General features: G+C 48.0%; 8 protein-coding genes across 8 annotated transcripts in view; 5 read left to right on the top strand and 3 right to left on the bottom strand.

Annotated features, from left to right (window-relative positions):
* Positions 1–373, bottom strand: part of EURHEDRAFT_414501 (DNA-directed RNA polymerase II core subunit RPB11) — a 1,653-nt gene extending 1,280 nt beyond the window's left edge. The window contains exons 1-2 of the mRNA XM_040782452.1: positions 218–373; positions 81–160 (exon numbers count right to left, since the gene is read on the bottom strand). Coding sequence (XP_040636981.1) covers positions 81–97 — 17 coding nt within the window. The 5' untranslated portion in view covers positions 98–160; positions 218–373. The remainder of the gene's footprint in view (positions 1–80; positions 161–217) is intronic.
* A 292-nt stretch (positions 374–665) lies between these two features.
* Positions 666–1,751, top strand: EURHEDRAFT_460404 (nitronate monooxygenase; the record flags this gene model as incomplete). The annotated part of the gene is made up of 1 exon (XM_040784646.1): positions 666–1,751. One exon carries the CDS (start codon positions 666–668, stop codon positions 1,749–1,751), a length of 1,086 nt encoding a protein of 361 aa, XP_040636982.1.
* Positions 1,752–2,079: 328 nt separating this feature from the next.
* On the bottom strand, positions 2,080–5,042 carry EURHEDRAFT_404412 (uncharacterized protein; the record flags this gene model as incomplete). Its single annotated transcript, XM_040780308.1, has 3 exons — positions 2,080–4,212; positions 4,315–4,732; positions 4,795–5,042. The coding sequence occupies 3 exons, from the start codon at positions 5,040–5,042 to the stop codon at positions 2,080–2,082; spliced, it is 2,799 nt and encodes a 932-aa protein (XP_040636983.1).
* Positions 5,043–5,954: 912 nt separating this feature from the next.
* On the top strand, positions 5,955–6,618 carry EURHEDRAFT_160822 (uncharacterized protein). The gene is made up of 3 exons (XM_040777804.1): positions 5,955–6,103; positions 6,223–6,329; positions 6,397–6,618. Exons 1-3 carry the CDS (start codon positions 6,065–6,067, stop codon positions 6,488–6,490), a joined length of 240 nt encoding a protein of 79 aa, XP_040636984.1. The 5' UTR covers positions 5,955–6,064; the 3' UTR covers positions 6,491–6,618.
* On the bottom strand, positions 6,278–9,015 carry rad7 (DNA repair protein Rad7, protein). Its single transcript, XM_040782453.1, has 6 exons — positions 8,835–9,015; positions 8,756–8,779; positions 8,665–8,692; positions 8,027–8,602; positions 7,809–7,974; positions 6,278–7,759 (listed from the first exon to the last, which is right to left on the bottom strand). Coding segments are annotated over exons 1-6 (1,809 nt in total). The 5' UTR covers positions 8,837–9,015; the 3' UTR covers positions 6,278–6,746.
* A 30-nt stretch (positions 9,016–9,045) lies between these two features.
* On the top strand, positions 9,046–12,850 carry EURHEDRAFT_414508 (DNA repair protein RAD16). The gene is made up of 10 exons (XM_040782454.1): positions 9,046–9,381; positions 9,458–10,242; positions 10,298–10,627; positions 10,681–10,789; positions 10,848–10,922; positions 10,980–11,259; positions 11,314–11,360; positions 11,406–11,532; positions 11,590–12,342; positions 12,402–12,850. The coding sequence occupies exons 1-10, from the start codon at positions 9,348–9,350 to the stop codon at positions 12,631–12,633; spliced, it is 2,772 nt and encodes a 923-aa protein (XP_040636986.1). The 5' UTR covers positions 9,046–9,347; the 3' UTR covers positions 12,634–12,850.
* Positions 12,851–13,253: 403 nt separating this feature from the next.
* Positions 13,254–15,409, top strand: EURHEDRAFT_516920 (C2 domain protein; the record flags this gene model as incomplete). Its single annotated transcript, XM_040786518.1, has 3 exons — positions 13,254–14,095; positions 14,152–15,056; positions 15,375–15,409. 3 exons carry the CDS (start codon positions 13,254–13,256, stop codon positions 15,407–15,409), a joined length of 1,782 nt encoding a protein of 593 aa, XP_040636987.1.
* A 1,013-nt stretch (positions 15,410–16,422) lies between these two features.
* EURHEDRAFT_460722 (putative ARF GTPase activator (Csx2)) lies at positions 16,423–20,179 on the top strand (the record flags this gene model as incomplete). Its single annotated transcript, XM_040784673.1, has 5 exons — positions 16,423–16,486; positions 16,615–16,748; positions 16,846–18,583; positions 18,648–18,738; positions 18,796–20,179. 5 exons carry the CDS (start codon positions 16,423–16,425, stop codon positions 20,177–20,179), a joined length of 3,411 nt encoding a protein of 1,136 aa, XP_040636988.1.
* Positions 20,180–23,152: the final 2,973 nt, after the last annotated feature.

Consider the following 23,152-nt stretch of genomic DNA (forward strand, 5'->3'; position numbering starts at 1 on the left):
AAAAAAAAAAAAAAAAAAAAAAAGAAAAAAGAAACAAAATAAAATAAAATAAAGAAGGCAGAAAGAAAAGGCTTCCCTACCTGTCAGGTGCGTTCATCTTTGTGAATTATTGCTTTAATCCAAAGTCTTTCCAAATTATTTAAAGGATAGCCAGAATCAACTGCCAAGGCATTAGCTAAATCTTTTCCTTCAAAGTTCGACAGGAGGATTGACCTACGTGGACGCGTGCAATTTCTCTCGAAGCAACCAAAAGCGAAAAGATATTAAAAGATGTACTTCAGAATAGATGGCAAAAACACAGCGAAGGGGGGGTATCACAAAAAAAAAAAAAAAAACGAAAAGGAAGAATGCAAAAGAGAATGGATAAGATAGAAAAGAAGGAAATAAAAAGATGCTGTGGCTCTCTCTATTCCGGGCTGTATGGCTAAATTCCAGGTTGGAGACTATCAGAAAGAGAGCTGCGAGAGCTGCTTGTCTTATCAAAATGCCGATTCAATCCCGTGACTGTCACGTGGTTCTGTGCATTATAGACGGCATAAGGTTATGCTTCCAAATTAGGTTATATTATTTCTCCAACATGAATCCTTTCTTACTACTTGCACTTTCTTTGAATACTGTATATATTTCACATTTTGTAGATAAAAGAACACCGCTTTCAATTAACCATGACTGCCTCCAACCCAGTCCTTCAATCAACCTACCCATGGACGAAGGCTCCTCTAATAGCCTCGGCTCCGATGCTCAACATCGCCTTGCCCCCGCTAGCAATATCCGTTTCAGAAGCAAGAGGTCTTGGTTTTCTCGCAGGCGGATTCGACGTTTCTAACTTGGAGAGCAACCTAGAAGAAACCACCCGGCTCGTGAGGGAATCCAAAAACGCTGAGACCCGCGATTTCCACGCCGAGACGGGTATTCTTCCCGTGGGTGTGGGGTTTATCAACTGGGGCGCGGATTTGGAGATCGCAGTCGCTTCCATTGGGAGGTATAAGCCATGCGCGGTGTGGTTCTTCGCCCCTAGGTCGCAGCCTGATGACTTGCGGGCGTGGGTTGAGCGTGTGCGGACTGCGACGAACGGACGGACGAAGATCTGGGTGCAGGTCGGGACGGTGATGGAAGCGGTGGACGTGGTTAAGGCGCTGCGGCCGGATGTTCTGGTCGTTCAAGGGTCAGATGCAGGAGGTCATGGGCTGGCCCGTTCAGCGTCCGTCGTCACGCTGGTGCCCGAGGTGCGGGATGCGCTGCACGTAAATCACGCGCCAAAGGATGCTTTACCCGTCATCCTAGCAGCAGGAGGCATCGTTGATGGACGTGGTATGGCTGCGTCTCTGGCACTGGGGTCATCAGGAGTCATTATGGGGACGCGCTTTCTGGCATCGTCAGAAGCAACTGTTGCTCGTGGGTATCAAGCAGAGGTTCTGCGTGTGTCTGATGGAGGCCGTAATACGGTCCGGTCGACGGTGTATGATCGGGTGAGAGGGATTGGTGGCTGGCCGGATCGGTACGATGGGCGCGGTGTGGTCAACGAGAGTTATGTCGATGCTGTCGAAAAAGGAATGGATGATGAGGAGAACAGGCGACTCTATCAGGAAGAAATGAAGAAAGGCGATGACGGATGGGGGCCAGCCGGGAGAATGACTACATATGCTGGGACTGGAGTTGGACTGATCAAGGAGGCTCTGCCTGTTGCTACCATCCTGGAGCGTGTCCGATGCGAAGCCAATGATATAATTAAAAACTTGGCTGGCATTTAAGAACGTGCATTGTCACCCTATGGTCCGCTTGCAGATTCGGTATATTAGTCTATGATTAAGTACAGAAATTGACCATCGCTCTAGCATTTACTTTGACAGAAATTCCCATAAATCCTGAAGACACATAAAATAGATAGACACCAAATCCTGAAAACGCCGTCCACCATCCCATAACTATGAGCCCGAAGGCAAATCAAGAGCTTTCGTAAATAGATGCGAGTGTCATTGCGTCAAATATTGTGGTAAGGGGGGGGGGAATTGCTCATATCCAAAACAAATGGCAGAAATTGGCTGTAAAATAGGAAACGGGGAGAGATATGTGCGCCCGTCAATGTACGACGTTCAACAGATCTCTCAGGTTCGAAGACTCTCGTTTCGTCTTCCAGTTGCTCTTCTTGCTTTCTCGTTTTTTCATCAGTTCGGCCCAGCCCTCATCGTCATCTTCGTCGTCCTCCGCAGTAGCAGCTTGTTGGGGCCTACTAGCACTAATAGAGAAACCGGCACTCGAGACAGGGCGAACAGTGGCTGATGGCGCAGAGGGGTTGACAAGCGAAACGGTCGACCTCTGGTTTTCATCATTCCATGGTTTTGACATGGGGGGCACCAATGACGATCCCTGCTCCGGTTGCATAGCCGACATTGGTCGATATCGAGGCCCTGCACCAACGTTGCTACGTTCGGATGGCGCAATCGATGGTACATAACTTTGCCCAGCTGGCGTACCAGGACGAAGTCCGCCCGCAGCATACGCCATTGGGGGACCAGTATTCACCCGAGACGATTGCGGATTCAACATACTGAGAGCTCTCTGACCACCTTGCGATCCGGTGGCGGCAGGGTTCAAAGGCCCAGCTGCTGGCATCGACGCGGGTCTGCCATTCGGGTTGACATTGATAGATGGTAAGGGACCGGCCGTTGGCATTTGCGGTGGCGGTTGTAGCGAGCCCTGCCCGCTTTGCATCTGTATCATTTGTTGCATCCACTGCATTTGCAGCTGCATCATTTGCGACATTTGCTGCGATAACTGGATCTGTGCCTGCTCTGTCGCAGAGACTGGCAACTGGGGTGAAGGTGCACTTGGCGGATTGATGCCCATCATTGAGTAGGGCCTAGGAATACCACCGGCCAGATGAGGAGTGCTCCCTCCAAATGCTGCATGTTCGTACATCGCCTGAGTATTGGGACTGCCGCGTCGGTTGGCCCGAGCCCGTTCTTCTGTAGCAATAACTCCCACCAAGCCTCCTGGAGGCAGTGCGGACGACGAAGGATTTGCCTGTGCGGATATACCTCCACCCAGAGCCAAAGGTTCCCGGTTAGTAGGATTGACAATACTAGCTCCGTAGTAAGGATCTCGTGGCAGATTCTTGGCAAAAGCAGGCAAGCTGGCATGATTGACGGTACTTTGGTCACCGTGAGCTGAACTCGCAGATGACCTAGGAAGCTGGAATGAAGATCGGAGATTGGGAATCGATCGGGGAGTGCTGAGCCGTGTGGGGGGACGATTCCTGCTTGGGAATCCATGGGCTGCCAAGATGCCCAATGGAATCTCTTCATCATCATCACCGCCGTCGTTACTCTTTCCGCTTGTGGATGGATTCCCTGGAATGGATGACCGGACCGTCAGGTTCGGGTCACTGTTACTGGACCGGTCCACCTCCGGGCGGAGTGATGGCGTTGACGACTGCTGCTGGCCAGTGACTTTCATCATCTGTTGGCGATAGATCGACAAGTGGGCTTCCTGCTTCCGTCTCTGTCTTTCTGCCTCCCGGTTCTTCTCCGCTTCATCGTCTTCGTCAAATTCACTCTCCGAAGAGTATTCACTTTTTGACGCATCACTGTTGGCCCTTCGCAGCTCCTGTTGTTGCTTATAATGCTCGAACTGCGATGGGGTCATGACTTTGTTGGTCGGTGAAGTGGACTTCGGTACATGGTTTTCATACTGGACAGCAAGTCGTGCATCGTTATACTCCGAAAGCGTAGGTGATTTGCGAACGCGCAGTGGAGATGGACCCTGAAGGTCTTCGTTTGCATGCCCGAAGAGAGGTTCGTTTTCCGTTTCGTGAGTGTTGCCTTTACCCGAATACAGCGCCTGCATGATCAACCGAGCGTCCTCGTCCTCCACCGGAGCTGAGTCCCGCTTTTCGGAATGAATCATGCTCCTTCTCAGCCCCTTGTCAGCTCCGGCCCTGGGTCGGCCCAGAGCACGGTGCGAGGTAGTGGCCGGCGGTGGGGTAGTAGTTGGAGGGACCGATTTGCGTCCTCCGCTGATAGACATGGTACTGACTTGAGCTGCTAACGAATCTCTCCGACCAGAATCAAATGTGCCCAGTAGGCCTTCTTCCGAGTGACGACTGTCCCACGAGTACGGGGAAGGTTCGACTACCTTTGATCTATCTGTGTTGATCGGCGGCGGCCGCGATGCTTTCCCAGTTTGAGACGGTGACGAGAAAGAATGTGGTTCCTGAGTAGTAAATTAGCAATTACACATAGAATGATAGCAATCGAATAGAGGGTTTTTTTTTTTTTTTTTTTTTTTTTTTTTTTTTTTTTTTTTCTCTCATACCGGATCTGCCAGTTCATCACCAAAAGATGCCTCTTTCGGGCTCCCGAAATCTTCCAGCATACTCTGAAAATCACTCTCCTTCCCCATGTTCAAGTTCAAATCCGTGTCGAATATTTTCGGAGGTGTGGCAGTTGTCATTGTCTTGGTTTTGGACGAGTCTGGTTGTGGTGGAGGCTGTTGCTGGGGTGCGGAGTTTTTGTAGAACCGTCCACCAAAGGAGAGTGTCCGGCCAGCGGCCCGCAGCGCACCACTCAACGGAGGAATGTCGTGGAAGCCTCGGGACTGAGACGATTGGGTATTCTCAGGAGCCGGCGTCTCGTTCGAGGGACGACTGGTGGACGATGAACTGAAGCGTAGCGATGAGGAGCTCTCGTACGTTCCGGCGGTGACGGCCGAGGTATCGGTTCCTCCACTATCACTGTGACCTGTTAGCTGCGTTTGAATAATTTCACCGGAGTGTGTAAGGACGACAGAGCATACCGATTCTTGTTGAAGGGTCTCGAGGAGCCCGCAAAGATATTGTTATCTGGGACCTCTAGCGGCTGTGAAGATCGGCGTGCCATCAACGCACTCTTGGGAGCCAGCAGATTGCCTTCACTGAGAGATCTTGCATCCATGGAAGGACGCTCAATGACGCGAAAGGAAGACTGAGGAGGATTTTCGGATTCTTCCAGAACGTTACCGGACGACTTGCGCCGGGCAAACCCTTTGGGGATTTTGATGGGCATCTCGATGGGACTAGAAGAAATTATCGCCCCTAGACTAGATTTTCTCCCAGCTGGGGGATCGTTATGCAAAAAAATCAACCAGCGCGCACTTGGGCCGCGCCGCTTGTTTCATATAATCGATCGAGACCGCGGCGGGGGGTTCGTATTGATAGATTAATATGACTGATCTGAGTCAATAACGGGCAGCAGCAAGCAAGCAATACGGGAGACAGCTGTCGCGACGATAATAGTAGAAGGGAATAAGACAAATAAAGAATGTTGTTGGTACTAGACAAGACAAAACGGGACGAATAGGAATGGGAATAGGAATGGAGAGGAATGACTAGTCAGGATAATAGTCGCCGATAGTTGGTAGACAAGAAACTGGTAGTAATATGAATGGAAAGCGAAAATATGAGGATTGGAAGCTTCTGGCAGGGGAGGAATTAAAACTATCCAATCGAGTTCGCAGAGAGACCTCGTGTGGAATGAGTATAGGATAGTTTGGATAGTTGGGTGGGGAGGAGAGATTGCCGGGTTTCACATAATAATAAACAAGCTCTGCGTCTCGTTTCTTTTTCGGCAACAGGAGAGAGGATGTACAAGTATTATGGATGGGCAAGCACAAGTATTAGAATCCCCAGAGAGACCAGCCCTCCAGGTCGGACGAGAAAGAAAAAATTGAAAGAAAAAGAAAAAAGGAGACTAACCACTGACACTGACACTGACAGAAACACAGTTAACCGTTTTGGGGATGTGGAGGAGCGACGAGTGAGGCACAGCTGCAAGTTAATTATAGCAACGCGGTCTTTGCCATATTAAGTGTAGCACAAAGAAAAAGGACAATTAAATGAAGAATTGAAGAATGAAAAATGAAGAAAGAGAGCAGGGATGAAATTAAAAGAAGATACTATGAAGTACCAACAGAAACATTGTCAAATCTATTACAGGGGAAGAGCTCTGACTCTCTGTGTTTCTGTATGCCTCCGAGATGTGTCAATTATTGGCGGCTCTATTGAAACTGTATCTAGCGTGCAGACTGTATGCAGTTTATATTGAGCCTAGTGAAGAGTATTTCAAATGTGTGTACTCTTTACTCTGTACTCTATCCGTCCTCTACAGACTGATTATTCTTTGGAGTCTACAAGTATACAGAGTACAGAGCACTCAGAATACTTCTACTCAGCTAAAGATCTGCCAGTTTCAACTTGAAACGGATGATATACGGATGCTTAAACTGGTGCATAGGATCAGCAGCACTAAAATCCACTCCATTCTCATACTTCAGTTTCTATCCGCCCGTATGATGTACTATTCCCATGGCTAAATCAGCACCCGGAGACTTCTCATGACATTTAATTAATACGGAGTCTAGCTGCGGCTGGCGGATGCATCAGTTCATTCAATTTATACGGAAATCGCATGATCTACCATATCTCGGGTCCCCATTGAAGCTGCTGTCTCATTAACCACCATTAGTCGCTGTCTTCTCCGTGCACACTGACCATAAGCGAACAGTCTCGCTACTGATGGAAAACAACGCAATAAATAAATAAAGCAAAACAAAACAAAACAAAAATAGATTCAGATGGACATACACATACGTCATATTCATGATATTATGGTAGTTGAAAGGCTTGAAAGCAAAATACGCTCAAGAAGCCGGGCAGCTCCATAATCTGCAGACCGGTGCCATACGTTGATGTTGGGTATAACAGCTTATTTCTAATACCCGCCTTCCACCACGATAGGGCCCTGTGCTCTCAAACCTCCAATCAAGGCAACCCCTGCAGGAACCCGGACGTCGCGAACGTTGAAGCAAGCGAAGGCGACCAACTTTTTAATGGCCGGACAGCATCGGAAGATACTGCCGATCAGGAAGTCATCCATGACTGTGTTGAACGAGACATCCAGCTCTGTCAGGTGTGGATATTTCTTACCCTCAGAAAATACCTCCTCGAATGCCTCGCGCGACACGTGACGACACGATGCAATGCTCAATTTCTGAATCTTGGACCCTGAATGGTCCATCAGAGCAACGAGCCCCTGAGATGCTAGGCCAACCGGTTCCTCTGGTCCGTCTGGGTTGGAGTAATCCACGTCGCGTGTCGACGAGAGATCCACATACTCCAGAGGAGGGTTCTGCCAGCCAGTGAACAGTTGTGCATAGGCGTGATCCGTACACACAGCGTTATCGGAGAGACGAAATTTGCCGAGCGAATGGCACTTGGAATGGATAAGTCCGAGCAGATGGTCATCCGCGTGGTGGAATCCGTCCAAAGACAAGGTCTGCAGGTTCGATCCGACATTCAGAATGATGTCTCCCAATTCCTCTTTACTGGTTTCTTTGACAAAGTTGAGCGACAAATGCTCCAATGATTTTAATCCTGCAATCGCCTTAAGCGATCTGTCCCCGGTTTTCCAACATTGCGTGAGTTTCAAGCGTCGCAGTCCGGCGCAATGCTTGCACAGCTCTTCGACAGTCTCATCGTCAAAAGAGTAGTCGAGATTAGATAGCTTCACACTCTCCAGTTGCAGTCCATACTTCTGGAACACTCGCCGCCAGCATGCATCGGTGACAAGATTGACTGCATCAAACTGCAAATACTTGATCTGCGGGTTCTGCCCCATCATGTACTCCAAGACCCTGTCTTTCAATTGCCCCGCATACCGGAGATTAACTTGTGTCAAAGATGGCATATATGCGAATATCTTTTGAAAATCATCTGTTTCGAGCTCTACAAAACAGTTAAACCTGGGTCAGAGAAACGAATAGACTATACTCACTGGCGCAATCATAGATGTCAATAGAATGCAGCTCAGGTCGTAAGAAGAGATTCAGAGTCCTCGAGGTGAGTACACGTCTCTTGGACAAAATCTGGCTGAGACGATGAAGTAATGGCGAGGGCAAATCTCCAAACTCTTCCACATCGTCGATATTCTCGGCAACTTTCTATGATAGACTGTCAACATACCTACCATTATCCAAGAAGTCGTTGACATACCTTTGTACACATCTCTACCAAGCTCATTGTGCCGTATTGGATAATCCCATCTAGCAAGTTACTTTGAACCTGCCGACGGCCACTTCTCGGCCCGCGTTTCTTCGGTACAGCTTTCTTGCCCTGGTCTGCGACTTCTTTCGAGCATTTCGCACAAAGTAATCCTCCATTTGGGCCCGCCCTGCTGTATGGAGTCACCGTGAAACGTTTCCCGCATTTTTCACAGTTCTCAAGCTGCCCCGGCATCGGCCGAGATTTCTCATCTATCATATCTTTTGCAATCATATCATCATCCTCCTCATCATTATTGTCATCGGCCACGTCCATCAAGCGTCGAGATTTACGCCGGGAAAACTCTTTACTCTGCTTGATCTTTGCCAGCGTAGTCGCCTCCTTTCGCTTGCGCTTCTTCTTCTGTTCAGGCAATTCGCCTGCGTGTGTCTCTTCGTAGTTATCGTCAGCTTCATGTTGTGATTCCTCCTGCTCAGCGGTCTCTTGTTGTTCGGCCTCTCGTTCCTCTGCTTCTTGTACACGTCTGCGATAGTCTTGATGAATCTGATGAGCGGAGATGTTGTTGGACTATGTAGTCGGAATCACAGATGTCAGCGGGGATTTATCAAGGAGAACAAATCAAAACTAACAGCTAGGAAATCTGTCAGTGCAGATTGTCTGCAATTGTTGTCAGTTGACTGAACTTGGCTGCTGCAAGAGCTGTACAAATTAAATACGTACGGCCCACGGATTTGATTCCTGCGCCTGTAGAAGAGGTTAGCCACATGGATAACAAAAAGTTATAAATGTTTTAACGCACATATTGAAGAATCAGTAGTTTCCCTCGTAAATCTAACTGTATGAAAGAAAAAGGAAAAGGAAAAGAAAAAAGCTCAAAATGACCTGACAAGGTACTATACAGTCACAGGAACCCGTGATGATTTCGCGTTTCAATTAACGCGACCTGCGGCGATACGGTGATACGGGCTCTTATCGGTTCGTGTCTAGTGGCAAGAGAAAGATGTACCACCAAAAAAAAAAAAGAAAATTTGTTCGGTAGAGGACTTGATGTTTACTGAATAGACAATGGATTTGAGTTGCTGAATCAGGCAGCAGGCGCCGTGAAGAGTTTTCCATCCCTTACCAATGGACATGTCGCCTCGTTCGCCTCGTCCGCCCGGTTCTCCGATTTCTTCCTGTTGACCAGATGTCTGGCCATCTTCTGTCCGCCATTCACAACAAGCACATTGAATTTGGCATTTGGATATCGAATAAATCGCTGTATAGAATTTAGACAGCTTCTTCGAGTCAACGTGCATATTTTGCTGCCATTATGGGACGCAGGGCCGCTGTGGTAGTGAGGACTGGTAGGAGATTTATCAACCAGGCTATTTTCTGCCATTTGAATATTTCTAAATGCTAACGAGGTTATCCTTGATAAAGATCCAGCTCCGTTAAATGATACGTCCTCAAATAATACGCCTCCTGCTAGACGCACGTCCGCGAGACTGGCCCGTTCTCGAGACAATGCCAGCGCGAATAATAAACAAGTTGCTGGCCCGAGTCGCAGTCACTCGCTCCAGGTTGCTGTCCCAGTGAAGAATCTATCGGCTTCACATACCTCCTCGTCACGATCGTCAGTCGAGAATGCTTCAGGCAGTACTCCAGCGACCAGCGTCGCTATCACTCCCGTTGAATCTGATGGGAATAGACCGAATAAGAGAGTCAGTGCTTCCGCTCGTGCCGCGGAGCTGCGCTCCAGCACAATGTCTCTTGGTACTCAGAGAGGGCGAAAGAGAGGTCCGTCGGGCTTCGCCAAAGACATGGATGAATCTCTGGCTCGTGCCTTGCAAGCTGAGGAATACAGGGCAATCAACTCAAAACGACGGAAGCTCTCTCCTGGCGAGTATGTGAGTGACGAGGATGCTATTACAGAGTATGAAACTTCCGAGTTTGAGAGCCCTGACTCGGAGTACGAAAAAGTGCGGCCGCGTGACAAGAATGGCAAGAATATATATAGCGGTCCGCGAATGGTTCTTGGCTCTGATTCTGAGGATGAAATTCTTGACAGTGACATGCTTGACAGCGAAGATGAATTGATGCTTATGTTGGAAGAGGAGGTGCCGTCGCCGCCTCCGCCTGCGAGGAATGGTAACGCAAGAAACCCACGGTCTCGCAAAGGAACACGGGTTTCAACTGTCGGTAAGCCATTCTGGATGAGTAACCGTGTAAGTGGAAAAGCCTTCTCTCAGATTCGGATCCCGTTGCTGATCTCTTATGTAGGCATGGAGGGAACGGAAGAAGCTCGAAGGCCAGCACCCGTCTATTAAGACAATGTGGGATGAATTGAAGAAGACACCACCAATCACACCCGTGCCAGCTAAACAACCCCCCGGTATATCTAGAACACTGAAGTCGTTCCAGCTTGAGGGTTTAAACTGGATGATGCAGCAAGAAAAGTCTGAATATAAGGGCGGTCTGCTGGGTGATGAGATGGGCATGGGAAAGACAATACAGGCAGTCTCCCTGCTGATGTCGGACTACCCCGTTGGAAAGCCTTCCCTTGTTGCTGTTCCTCCTGTGGCACTTATGCAGTGGCAGTCTGAGATTCAGGTTTGTTCCTACCTGACGATGTTGGCCTCGAAACAGCCCTAACCTTGCTGCAGGAATACACCAGCGGCCAACTAAAGGTTCTTGTCTATCACAACTCGAACTCCAAGATCAAGTCTTTGAAAAAGAAGGACCTTATGAAATACGACGTTATTATGATATCTTGTATAGACCTCTATTCTCGAGTAGCGGTTCAAAAGAATAGTTCTAACTCCTGAGATAGATTCTGGGCTTGAATCGATTTATCGGAAAGAATCGAAAGGGTGGGCTCGCGCGGATGGTATTGTCAAGGAAGATAGTGAGTGGACTACATCTCGGTACTTCTAAACGACAGTCAGTCATGCTAATTGTGAAGGCGTTATCCATTCCATCAATTACCACCGTCTCATCCTTGACGAAGCACATAGTATCAAACAACGTACTACCAGTGTTGCCCGTGCTTGCTTCGCGTTGAAAGCCACCTACAAGTGGTGCCTTTCTGGGACACCGGTGCAGAACAGGATTGGGGAATTTTTCTCGCTTTTGCGTTTCCTCGAAGTCCAGCCATTTGCGTGTTACTTCTGTAAAGTGTGTGACTGCCGGTCCCTACATTGGTCTCAGGATCGCGACAAAAAGTGCACCTCTTGCACTCACAGGTATGGTTTACTCTCAACCTTCCCAGGTTTCAAAAGATCTAACATCTATGGCAGGGGGTTCGATCATGTCTCTGTTTTCAATCAGGAGATTCTTAACCCAAGTAAGCACAATATGCATGTCACCTGTTCTATTCTAACGAGATCAGTCACCGAAATGAATAACATTGACGCTCGGAAGGAGGCTTTGGGCAAGCTTCGCCTGATTACCGACAGAATCATGCTTAGACGTGTGAAGCGAGATCACACGGCGGCAATGGAGCTTCCTCCTAAACGGTTAGTATTCCGGTTTGCCTGGCCTTTCTATCGATATCTGCTAACAGTTGCATGTAGTGTCGTTCTGCACAACGAATTCTTCGGCGAGATTGAAAGTGACTTTTCCCAGAGTATCATGACCAACTCGACTCGACGGTTTGATACCTACGTGAGCCAAGGTGTCATGTTGAACAACTACGCCAACATCTTTGGTCTGATCATGCAAATGCGTCAGGTTGCTAATCATCCGGACCTCATCCTGAAGAAGCATGCGCAGACTGGGCAGAACGTTCTCGTATGTTGTATCTGTGATGAACCGGCCGAGGAAGCTATTCGGTCTCGCTGTCGCCACGATTTCTGTCGTCGATGTGCAAAGGATTATATTAAGTCATTTGATTCCGATACCATTGTTGACTGTCCCCGTTGCCATATCCCGCTTTCGATCGACTTTGAACAGCCAGACATTGAGCAAGAGGAGGAGCATGTCAAGAAGAACTCGATTGTCAACCGGATTCGCATGGAGGACTGGACCTCTTCGACCAAGATTGAAATGCTTGTCTATGAGCTTTACAAACTGAGGAGCAAGAAACAGACCCAGAAGTCCATTGTATTCTCCCAGTTTACCTCGATGCTGCAACTAGTCGAATGGCGTTTGCGTCGAGCTGGCTTCAATACTGTCATGCTGGACGGTAGTATGACACCAGCTCAGCGACAGAGTTCCATCGACTACTTCATGAAGAATGTCGATGTTGAGGTGTTTTTGGTCTCCTTGAAAGCCGGAGGAGTTGCGCTGAATCTGACTGAGGCATCTAGGGTGTTCATCGTTGATCCGTAAGTTCCACGTTCCTATTCTGGTATAAACGTCACGCTAATCAATGGTCTTCATTTAGATGGTGGAACCCTGCAGCTGAATGGCAGAGTGCTGATCGATGCCACCGCATTGGTCAACGACGTCCTTGTGTGATCACCCGGTTATGCATTGAGGATTCAGTGGAATCTCGGATTGTCCTCCTTCAGGAAAAGAAGGCCAACCTGATCAATGGAACAATCAACAAGGATCAGGGCGATGCGTTAGAGAAGTTGACACCTGAGGACATGCAGTTCCTCTTCCGGGGAGCTTGATCTTTCTCAGTTGTGGGGATGCCAGTACAGCGTCTTGCCTTTTATCCGTCATATTCTGGACGTTTATGGATATCATTATTGCTTGCAGGATCAAGCTTTTATTTGTTGCTTTTTATTCTTTACCATTTCAGCGAGATCTCAACGCCATCTAATGATACCTCGACGGGGATTTCTTTAGTGTTATCAAGAACAGCTCAAGAATATAAATGGATTTCTATACTTCTATCTCGCATCATAGTTACTGCTATGCACTCTATTAGTGTTATATCATCCCTGACATCGTTAAAGGTTCCTCGGATGGCGATCGGCAAAAGCTTGGCCTTTCTTGGCCCGCGTGGAGGGGATTCAGCCCAGTAGGGTCAAGTGAGCCTTACCTCCGATACTAACGACGGTGATGGTTATTTCCCTTGATTTTGGACCGGACTTTTTTGAGTTACCATTATCACATTTTTACTTATTCTTATTCTCCTCTTCTTAGGACTCTTTTCTCCTCTTTCTTTTCTTTCTCTTTTTTTTTTTTTTTTTCTTTTTTCCCCTTCCCCTGTTAATTAAATCCATGTCCCCTCCATCCCCGGAGCCCTCCCGCATCGGCTGCTGTGGCAGGCAGCAACAATTCCACCATGGAAGAAGACGCCACCACTCATCCCCGGGTGCGCCCCCGTCATCAGGGAGACAAAATTGCTCCTAAACTTATCGACCACGCCGATAAACTCCATGATCAAACAGTCGCTATGAAAAAAGGTTCTCCACCAGACGACGAGTCTGGTGCTGGTGGTTCTGGTGCCGATACTTCTAATAGCGACCATCAACCAGCAGGAGGCTTCGATAATACGCCTATTCCGCATGCGCCGCCCGGGTACACCTTGCGCTTTACCTTCCATCGCGGTGACAACCTGCCTTTTGCGGATTTCGGCTCCTTTTCATCGGATCCGTATATCGCTGCGCATCTATCAGTTAGCTTGCCGCAACGCCATAAGCAAGACCCGGGGCTGACTTTTCGCACTCCTACCGTGCGCAAGAATCTGGATCCTGTTTGGAACAGTGAGTGGGTCGTTGCGAACGTGCCTGCGTCGGGCTTCGAGCTCAAGTGCGTTGTGTTTGATGAGGATGCGGCGGACCACGATGACAAACTGGGTAATGCCTACGTGCAGGTCAATTCGATAAATGAGAACTGGCCGGGTATCAAGGAACAGAAATTCAAGGTCAAGAAGCGCATGGGCAGCAAGCGGGTCTATATTTTCGGAAATTTGGCTGCGTTTACTTCGCGCCGCAACGACCCGAGTTCCTATGTGATTATCAGTGTCGAATGTTTAGGGAAAACGCCCGGCAACGACGGAGGCCAAGTCTACACACAGGGACCTAACTATTGGTTCAAGCACTTCTCGCCATTGATTGGAAGATTGGCAGGGACAAAGGATGAGGTTCAAGGTCAGGATGGGAAGAAATCAATCAGTCGCTACAAGTATGTTTGCGCCCTATGCCATTTGTTCCTTCTGTTCGCTAACACAGTCTATTTAGCTTTCAAGCGATTCAGATGCAATTTCGAGGCCCCGCGCCATGGCAGCTCTACCATCGTTATGTCGAATTCAGGCCGTTTGTAGCTGGTATGTTCACGTCGCAGAGTTTGCGCGGGCGGATTCTCAACCGAGCCCTACATCACCAGCATGAGCGGGTCTATAACTTTGATCGCACGACTCAGAACGGACAGTTCTCGTCGCCGTGTTTCGAAATGACCCAGAAATTCCTGGAGTTTGCACATTACGGCCAAGGTGGACGGATCTTTACTTATGTTCTCACCCTCGATGGACAGATGCGTTTCACCGAAACTGGCAAGGAATTCGGAATTGACCTATTGAGTAAGCACACGATGCACAGCAACGTGTCCATCTACATCGCATATTCGGGCGAGTTTTTCCTTCGACGACGTAAGCACCGCCACCATCGGCATCGTTCTCATGACGAAGAGAATGAGATCCCGGTCGAGGAAGCGCAGGAGGATGCGCCCACAGAGATCTCTACAGACCCAGCAGACTATGAATTGTTCATTGATAATGACAGCGGTACATATCGCCCTAATGCCAAGATACTTCATTTGCTCAAGGGGTTCTTGTCGGCAAACCTACCCGGTCTACACATCACTACCCTGGACTGTCAGGACGATGCGGAGCGGATGGGCACGATGAAGAATGAGCAGAGAGAATGCAAGAAGCAGGAGGGTCGACAGATTACCTTCCTCCAGCAGAGCAGCACCTCCTCCCTGTCTATTTCCAGTTCTGAAGAGGAAGAACTGGATGAACTCAGCGGCGTCCGTGCGAAGCAACGCGGCGAATTCAAGCAAAGGATGCATGAAATGCGTGATGTGAAGGGCCAGGTTATGAAATGGGCCCAGCAGGAAAATGATCCTCATGATCATGATCATCACCGTCGTCACCATTTGAAGCATCCGAAGCATCGTCCGGGCACCTCCAGAAATCCGGCGACTACCGGGCAACTGGATACATCTGAGATGCGACCTGGTACCTCGTGATTTATTTCTTTTGTTTCATCGTCTTAGACTGGTTTCCTTTTCTTGTGTGGTATTCCTCCATGAACCATCCCTGGAGGCTTTCTCTATATTCTTTCTGGGTTATGACCCTACACGAGAGAAGTCTTGTGCCACAGCATATTTATACCCGCCTCTCCGCAGTTTACTGTTTGTTTCATTTTCTATGCATGCGTATGATTGTTAATACTATAATTAGCATTGCCATATGTCTGGCAACACGATGGTTCTTGAGCCATTGCGTTGTCGGGCTGCCTGTTGATTTTCTTTTATTAGATATATACAACATGAAAAACTCTGAATATTCTGTAGAGAAAATGCTTTTTGCATCCATAGTAGTCGTCTTCTTTGCTTTGTCTGTCTCAGGTGACCGTTGCAGCTCCGTATAGGGGTCAGCTGTAGTGTTAATGCGAACTGCGCGTGGATACAAATAGACAGGTCATTTTTTTTAATGTATATCAAGAGATGACCGTTGAGGCCGGATAGAGACGAGTCTATTATCCTATGAATATAACTAGGTCAATTAAGATCAATTGAGCGCAGAGTTCTTTGGAACGTGACCAGAGGAACGTGGGTAGGATCCAACCATCTTTCGTAGTCCTCTCTCTCTCTCTCTTTCTCTCTCTGTTCTTTGCTCTCAGTTATGATAATATATCGGTTTTAACAATAGCCATATTCTTCTATCCTAGTAATATAAAGCTCTCTTATTCACACCGTCTGTTGAGCGAGTCGAGTGCGGGACACTCCTCTTTCTCTTCTCCGACCGATCGACCACCAACACCACCACCAAACACTGCCCAGCGGCTAATACCTTAACTCCCTCCCATCTCTTTCACACTTTCTCCAACTCATTCTCCCTCGCCAATTTCTCTTACAGTGTCGAAATCATCGCTGTTCGACTCAGGATCCAGCCTCTACAAGCACCATTCTTATCTCCGACACCAGGCCCAACAGTCTAGTGCGACTTTTATCCGACCGTGGACTGACCTGCCTCCTAAACGCGCCGTTTAATATCGTCTGCCATCTATCGAGCACGTCCCACTATTCAGAGGGTTTTCTCCCCTCCTTTTCGCGAGCGCTTAGAGAACCCTCGAATTGGATGACCGCCCTGTTATTCGAAACAGCAGCATTCAATCCGTGTGCGCGCAGACCGTCGATGGTGACTCTCAACTGGTCCGGCCCCTCTCCCGGTTTCCTTTTTGAACGGTGCCTATAACTATCTGCTTCGGTCGGTCTTCGGTTTCAAGATGGGGAATGTTGGAAGTCGTCTGGATGATACGGGGACTTTGTTCTTCAAGGATCAGTCTAGATGTATGTTGGTTCCTGTGTGGTACCTGGGCTAGATCTGGCCGATGGGACCTGGTCCCGTTTTTTCTCCGAGTGCCCTTAGATTCCGGAATTAATGAGGGGCTTATACTGATTCAAACTGCACCCTATAGTTACCGTTTCGCATGTTTCGGTCATCAATTCGAAGAATCGGATTCTGTTGAACCTCGCCCCAAATGCGTTCCCCGCCACGAGATACACAGCAAAACGTGATCTTGGCGATGACAGCCCAATTGAATATGTACAGGTAAGTAACTAACTCCAAGCAGAATATCGCATATTTGCAATGGATTAAACGCTTTTCAGAGACTGACTTGGGATGTTGTGCGGACGGCTTTTTGCAGGACCCTGACCCCCCTCCATCCGCCCAGGTGCCCAACTTCATATTGCGCCTAAACAACGAAGATGAGCTACAATTCAACTTCACCTTTATCATGAGACAGACTCAGACCGGCAATGCTGCGAATTCCACTGTCAACGGGGTCTCGACATCTCTACCAGAAGTAACCGACACCGTCCTCACAGGCCTGACGTTCGCGCATGCGTCGAATTCCAAGGAACTTGATAACCTGATCACTAGAGAGTTCCATGCAAACCCCAACTTGCAGAATAACTCGAACGTGCAACTTGTGGGGGACTATTCTACCGGAGGCAGCCCGTCGGTTCAGTTCGAGTGGTCGTGGAAATGGAAACCTCCAAAAACGGTTGAAGACAGAGGCGGTGGTTGGCGCAATAGTTGCAGCTTCCTCGACTATGACTCGCGGGCGAATCGCCTGAACACATTGGCGCATTTTTCGTTCTGGGTGCAGAACAATGTCCGCTTACTCCCAAGTCCACAGCTCTTGTCGCCTAACCTTGATCTTCATTTTCCAATTCGCAATCGCATGCCGTCGTCCCATTCAGTTCGTTCACATGGCAGTGATGCAGACACAACAGCCAGCACTCATATGCCTTTGCGCGCTCCATCTGAGAACGGCGATACTAATGCTAATAGTAATGCTAATAACAACAGCAACACCAATAATAATACTAATAATGATTACCCCCCGCATCCTCAAGTTCCGCCTCCGCCGCCTCCTGTGAAACTCGACCTTCCAACTTCACGACTTGGTGAGGATATGAGTGCCGTTGACGACGGGCCGCTGTTCCGCGCCACAATGAAAGCGTTGGAACAGAAGACGGGCAACATGCGGACCAAGATAAAGAAAGTTCTCAAGAAAGCCGAGGCGGCTCAGCAAGCCCAAATTGCCTGCAACGAAGCTGTTTCGGGTTTCTTGGGCGCACTGAATGAGGCCTCCACATCCAATGCGAACGCGATCCAACCTGCTCTCGACCATTATTATGAAAAGAGCGCTCGGCAGATCCTCAGATACGAGCAAGTCAATACGATCCAGTTGCAAAAGCTGGTCATTGAGCCTTTGGTTAAACTATACAACAACGACATCAAGCAAGCGGAGGCGAAGAAGAAAGAATTCGAAGAAGAAAGCAGGGACTACTATGCCTACGTCAGTCGCTATCTCGGACAGCGACAGGATTCGCTGAAAGAGAAGAAACGTGTCGAGAGTGATTCCAAATACCAAGCCAAGCGGCGTAACTTTGAGCTGAAGAGATTCGATTACTCTTCGTTCATGCAAGACCTGCATGGTGGTCGTAAAGAACAAGAGGTCCTTTCGCATCTCACCAAGTACGCAGACACCCAGGCGAAGAATTTCCTTGCAGCAGCCCACAAAGTCGAGGTCATGGTTCCTCAACTGGATGCCCTAGTTCATGAGGTCACCCAGGCCGACAAGGAGTTTCAGTTTCTTAGGACAGAAAGGGAAGAAAAAAGGAGGGCTCTGGAGAAAAATAGCAACACGTATCTCGAGCCGGAGTCGTTTCCGAATCAGGGCGCCCCAGCAACGTTATCGGCAACAACAAATGGGGCTCAAACACAGAATACGGAAACTGAGCTTGGTCGCGCGGATAGCACGGGATCTCAAGTCCGCAACGTGATCAGCAACACTTCCACCATGTCGTCACAAACCAACCAGACAGTACTGGGTACGTCTGGAGGAGCATCCATTTCTCCTACCGATGCAAGTGGTAGGTTGTTTTTCCTTCTGTAATCTCTATTAAATTCTAGCTCTAACCCAATAATCTTTGCTAGGTCAACATCGAAAGGAGGGTCTTCTTTGGGCTCTGTCCCGACCTGGATCTCACATTGATCCTAAGGGTATCAACAAACAAGCATGGCATAAGTGAGGCTATTAGAACTCTTTTTTCTTTTTTCCTCTTTCGACTAATAATCATTCCAGGTTCTGGATTGTTTTGGATCAAGGGAAACTTTCCGAATACAGTAATTGGAAGCAGAAATTGGACCTGCACATGGACCCCATCGATCTTCGGATGGCTTCCGTGCGGGAGGCACGGAATGCCGAACGGCGATTCTGTTTTGAAGTGATTACTCCTCAATACAAGCGTATCTACCAGGCAACATCGGAGGAGGATATGGCCAATTGGATCCGGGCCATCAACAATGCCCTGCAAAGCGCTGTCGAGGGCCGTGTCGTACCACCTCAATCAGCGGTTTCGTCCAAGAATGACGGCACCGGCCGCGACATCGGTTCCGTTTTTACTGGGAAAAGCTCGTCATATTCGGGCCATCATTCGAACTCTACGGGATCAAATACCGTGAATCGCCGGACGACTGTCGGAGCACGGCCCGGCTACGTCCGTACTGATAGCAACAGTTATGACGAGGATCCAGCAAAGTTGCTTCAAGCCGTCCGCAATGCGGACCAGGGAAACAATTGGTGCGCCGATTGTGGGTCAAATTCAAAAGTCGAGTGGGTATCGATCAATCTGGGAATCATCCTGTGTATTGAGTGCAGTGGTATTCACCGGTCTTTGGGAACGCATATCTCGAAAATTCGGTCTCTAACGCTGGACGTCCATTCGTTTTCAAACGACATTGTCGAGATCCTCCTTCAGGTTGGCAACCGGGTCAGCAACATGGTCTGGGAGGCCATGTTGGATCAGTCGCTGAAGCCGAGTGCCAGCTCGACTCGTGAACAGCGCCTGAAGTTTATTAGCGCCAAATATAGTGAGCGGACCTATGTGCAACAGCTGCCATCCCCACGTTCCCGGTTCACGACACCGGATGAGTCACTTTTGGCCTCGATTAAAAAGCATGATATCCAGGGCGTGCTCTATGGCATTGCTCTGCGTGCCAATGTCAACGTGACGGACCGCTCCCGCAATACCCACGCAGTATTTCTCGCTCTGGCCGCGGCCGATCCCGCATCTCCTGGCTCGACGCCGACAAGCAGTGCATCTTCGCGGCCCAGTACGGCCACTTCAATTAAGGCAATTCCGTTTCCCGTTGCGGAAATACTCGTCCAGAATGGAGCCGAAATTCCATTACAGCCTCCACCAATCCCATTATCACCAGCAGCGCAACTATACCTTAGCCAGCGAACTAGTCGAATGCCTCCACCGATCGGTGTGGGCGCCGGTAGGACGACTGCTGATACGCTGGGAACCCTCCCGACAATTCGGAATGATTACCCAGGGTCATCGTCACATACACCGAGCAGTTCTCTCGATAATTCCAGCAGGGACCGGGAGAAATTGCATAAACGAGGGAGCGCTGGTGCACGGTTTGCCGGCAAAGTAGCTTCGCTCGGAATCGACCGATGATCGAGTTGGCACATCTTTTCTTTTCGTTGCATATCATTGCACGTAATGTTAATTTTTATACTCTAATGAATGAGTCCTGTGAATATAATGACTTGCTTTTTTGCGTTGGATTCTTTGGGTGGCATTAGTTTTGGTTTGTTTTCTTTCTCCTTTATACTTGTATACCAGTTTTGAGCAAATACACAATTGATGATGATGACGATGATACAGATTCACTGGATTTGTCTCCCTTTCACATGTCTATAGCAGATTTTTCTCTAACTGAGGCCGCGGTTGTACTTAGTCTAGAATACTCTATAGAAAATGTCCCTCTGTATGTACCATGGTTTTTTCCAGTCTTTTTTGCCTTTTTTTTTTTTTTTTTGTTTTGTTTTCCCCGGGCGTTCTAAATGGTTCTGGCCGTTCTATTCCGCAGTCCCGGTTTGGTGCTAAGCAGTATTAAGTAATTAGAAGGTAGAGGTTGGATGGAAATTATTTTAGGATTCAGTAGGTAAAATGGCATAAGGTCAGATGCAACACGGTTCATTAGCCTCAATTTGCTACAGGAATAGAAACAGCATTTGTCAATAAGTGGTTTCATGGAACACTTATCCATGGATCGCTGGCTATCGTCGATAGGATTGGAGATGACATCACTGGGGATACCGTATAGAGTACTCTGCAGTAGATATTAGTGCAGGGATAGATTTGGTGGATGGAAAATGGCTGTGTTTGTGGCGATTGATGATCGATATGTAGGAGTTTTCTAGATGCTTAGAGAGGGTTCCGCAGCTTATGATTTTTCTGATTTGTATTCGCTGTATTCGGGTGCTGATTGAGCGAAATATAGCTACCTATACATCTCTCTTCTACTCTGTACAGAGCAGAGAAATAGGCTCAATGGAAATTGAAGCTCCCCATATAACAATACCACCCTTATGTATACTACTGAGTAGAACTTCCATAAGTACATAGTACATGTACATAATGGTATGATGACTCGGATGAAGTGGGCCAGGAACAACGCTGATTGGCAGGTATCTCATGCCGCCTATGGAACGGAAGGTTTGCGGTGATGGAGAAGGGCTTCAGAGAATTATGGAGACACAGATATTTGCAATTTTGTACGTGGATGATGGGGAAATCGGATTGGATGTCAATTATTATTGTGTACTTTGGAGTACAGAATGTGCAAAGCACACCCGCACTGTGACTCGGTCGGATAAAATTTCCGCCTAGACTTGTCCGTACCGACTCCAATCAAGAATATTCTACCACTGCTGACATTTATGTTGGCATTATTCTTAGCAGGGAATTCCCTCTGTCTAAAGGGGTTCATGGTAGCACGAAGACTCACGGTATTTTCACTCGATTTGAGTGTCGGCAGGATCAACGTCACAGCAGCCGAATAAATGGATCTCATTGGTGATTTGGATGGAGACATCCGGCCCTAGTGGGAATGCACTTCATCCACCTCGTTCTTTCCTATTCAGGAAGGCAGTGCGCCACCATTTGCCACTGTCAGTCCCCATAAGCATAGAAAGGGAGAGCACATGAGATGATGTGGATACACCTGAGTCCAGTGATTGGAGGCCATATAGTAGATCAATCTTGCCACCTTAATTATCTGCATCCCATTGAAGATAGTGCATGTTCTCTCCCATAGAGTGGTAGTAGTGGTACATACGTGTAGACAATGCTCTGGACCTTCCAATGGGTACAGTGTCCTTGGAATGGGTCAGGGACAAACAATGCCACGGACGAATCACGTTCTGTCCCTCGAGTACGTTATCTCCAGCATATAATCCCGAGCATCCCCATTATTCTCCTCTTCTGCACTCTGTACTCCGTATACTACACCTCCGTACTCTGTACCCACGTATCCACAGAATTGCTTGATTATCCGTGGAGATGATTCTCTTCTGTTTTTTGTAATTGTTACTTATTTGTCCTCGGCTCATTTCTCTTTCCTTCTTTCTCTCTCTTTCTCTCTTCCTCTTTCCCTTTCGTCATGTCTGCATGGATAAAACACTATGCCATGATCCCCCTATGACATTTTATGATATCTTATGATACGCTTATGATCCTATCTCGTACTTGTTTCTATTTATTCAATCAGCTTTATAGGTTGCTCTTCTTTCTCCTTTTCCCTTTTGAACCCCCCCGTACTTCGTTCCTTGTTTTCTTACCGTCCTGAACCCACCATCTTGCCGAATCAGAACGGGTTCACATTCCTGGCAATAGCCCAAAGCAAGAACCAAGTGCATATCACATCCGGTGAGTTGGGCTTACCTCGTTCCTTGTTCGTTAGCTGTGGCTTGTCTCCTGCATGGACTACTATTTCTCCATTATCACCCATCTGTTCTCTATCGTGCATCCAAGTTGTCACCGCTTGGTCTTCGATAATGATATATCAAACATACGTCGGTGTTCCACCCTTGGTCTCACAGCCATCCCTTCACTTGGTCTCTTTCTTTATCTTCCCTACACGTTACCCCTATACGTTACGGGGATGAAAAGGGAAGAGGCATCTGTATTGTAAAACTCATGCCGTATCGATTCTCCATCGGGCCAGTTGGGTCCAATTTACCTACCGGCAGAAAAATAGTGTCCAGGCATACAATACCCCGGCGTCCGTTATTATCATCGCTCCTTTTTTCCTGTCCCACATATCCCTCTTCCTTTGCTCATTTCCTGGATACCTCACGTTCCTCCGAGTCTATTGTCACAGCAATGGTTCATGGTTGCGTTATTTTATTCTAACTGCATTGCATGGAATAGAAGGCAAGCAGTCAAGTTAAGTCGGCACCGCAAAATTGGTGCTCTGCGCACAAGGCGTAAGAACAAACATAGGCAAGAGGCAGGATCCAGAAAAAAAGGTATGTATACCTGATTACCTATATTCAGGTTCTTGACCGTTGCCTTTTTCATCATTTTGTTGTATTCGTGTTGTGAGTGCTTTCTTCTTTTTTTTTGTTTTTTTTTTTTTTTTTT

This window comes from Aspergillus ruber (assembly GCF_000600275.1).
Source record: "Aspergillus ruber CBS 135680 unplaced genomic scaffold scaffold00022, whole genome shotgun sequence".
Classification (NCBI taxonomy): Eukaryota; Fungi; Ascomycota; class Eurotiomycetes; order Eurotiales; family Aspergillaceae; genus Aspergillus; species Aspergillus ruber.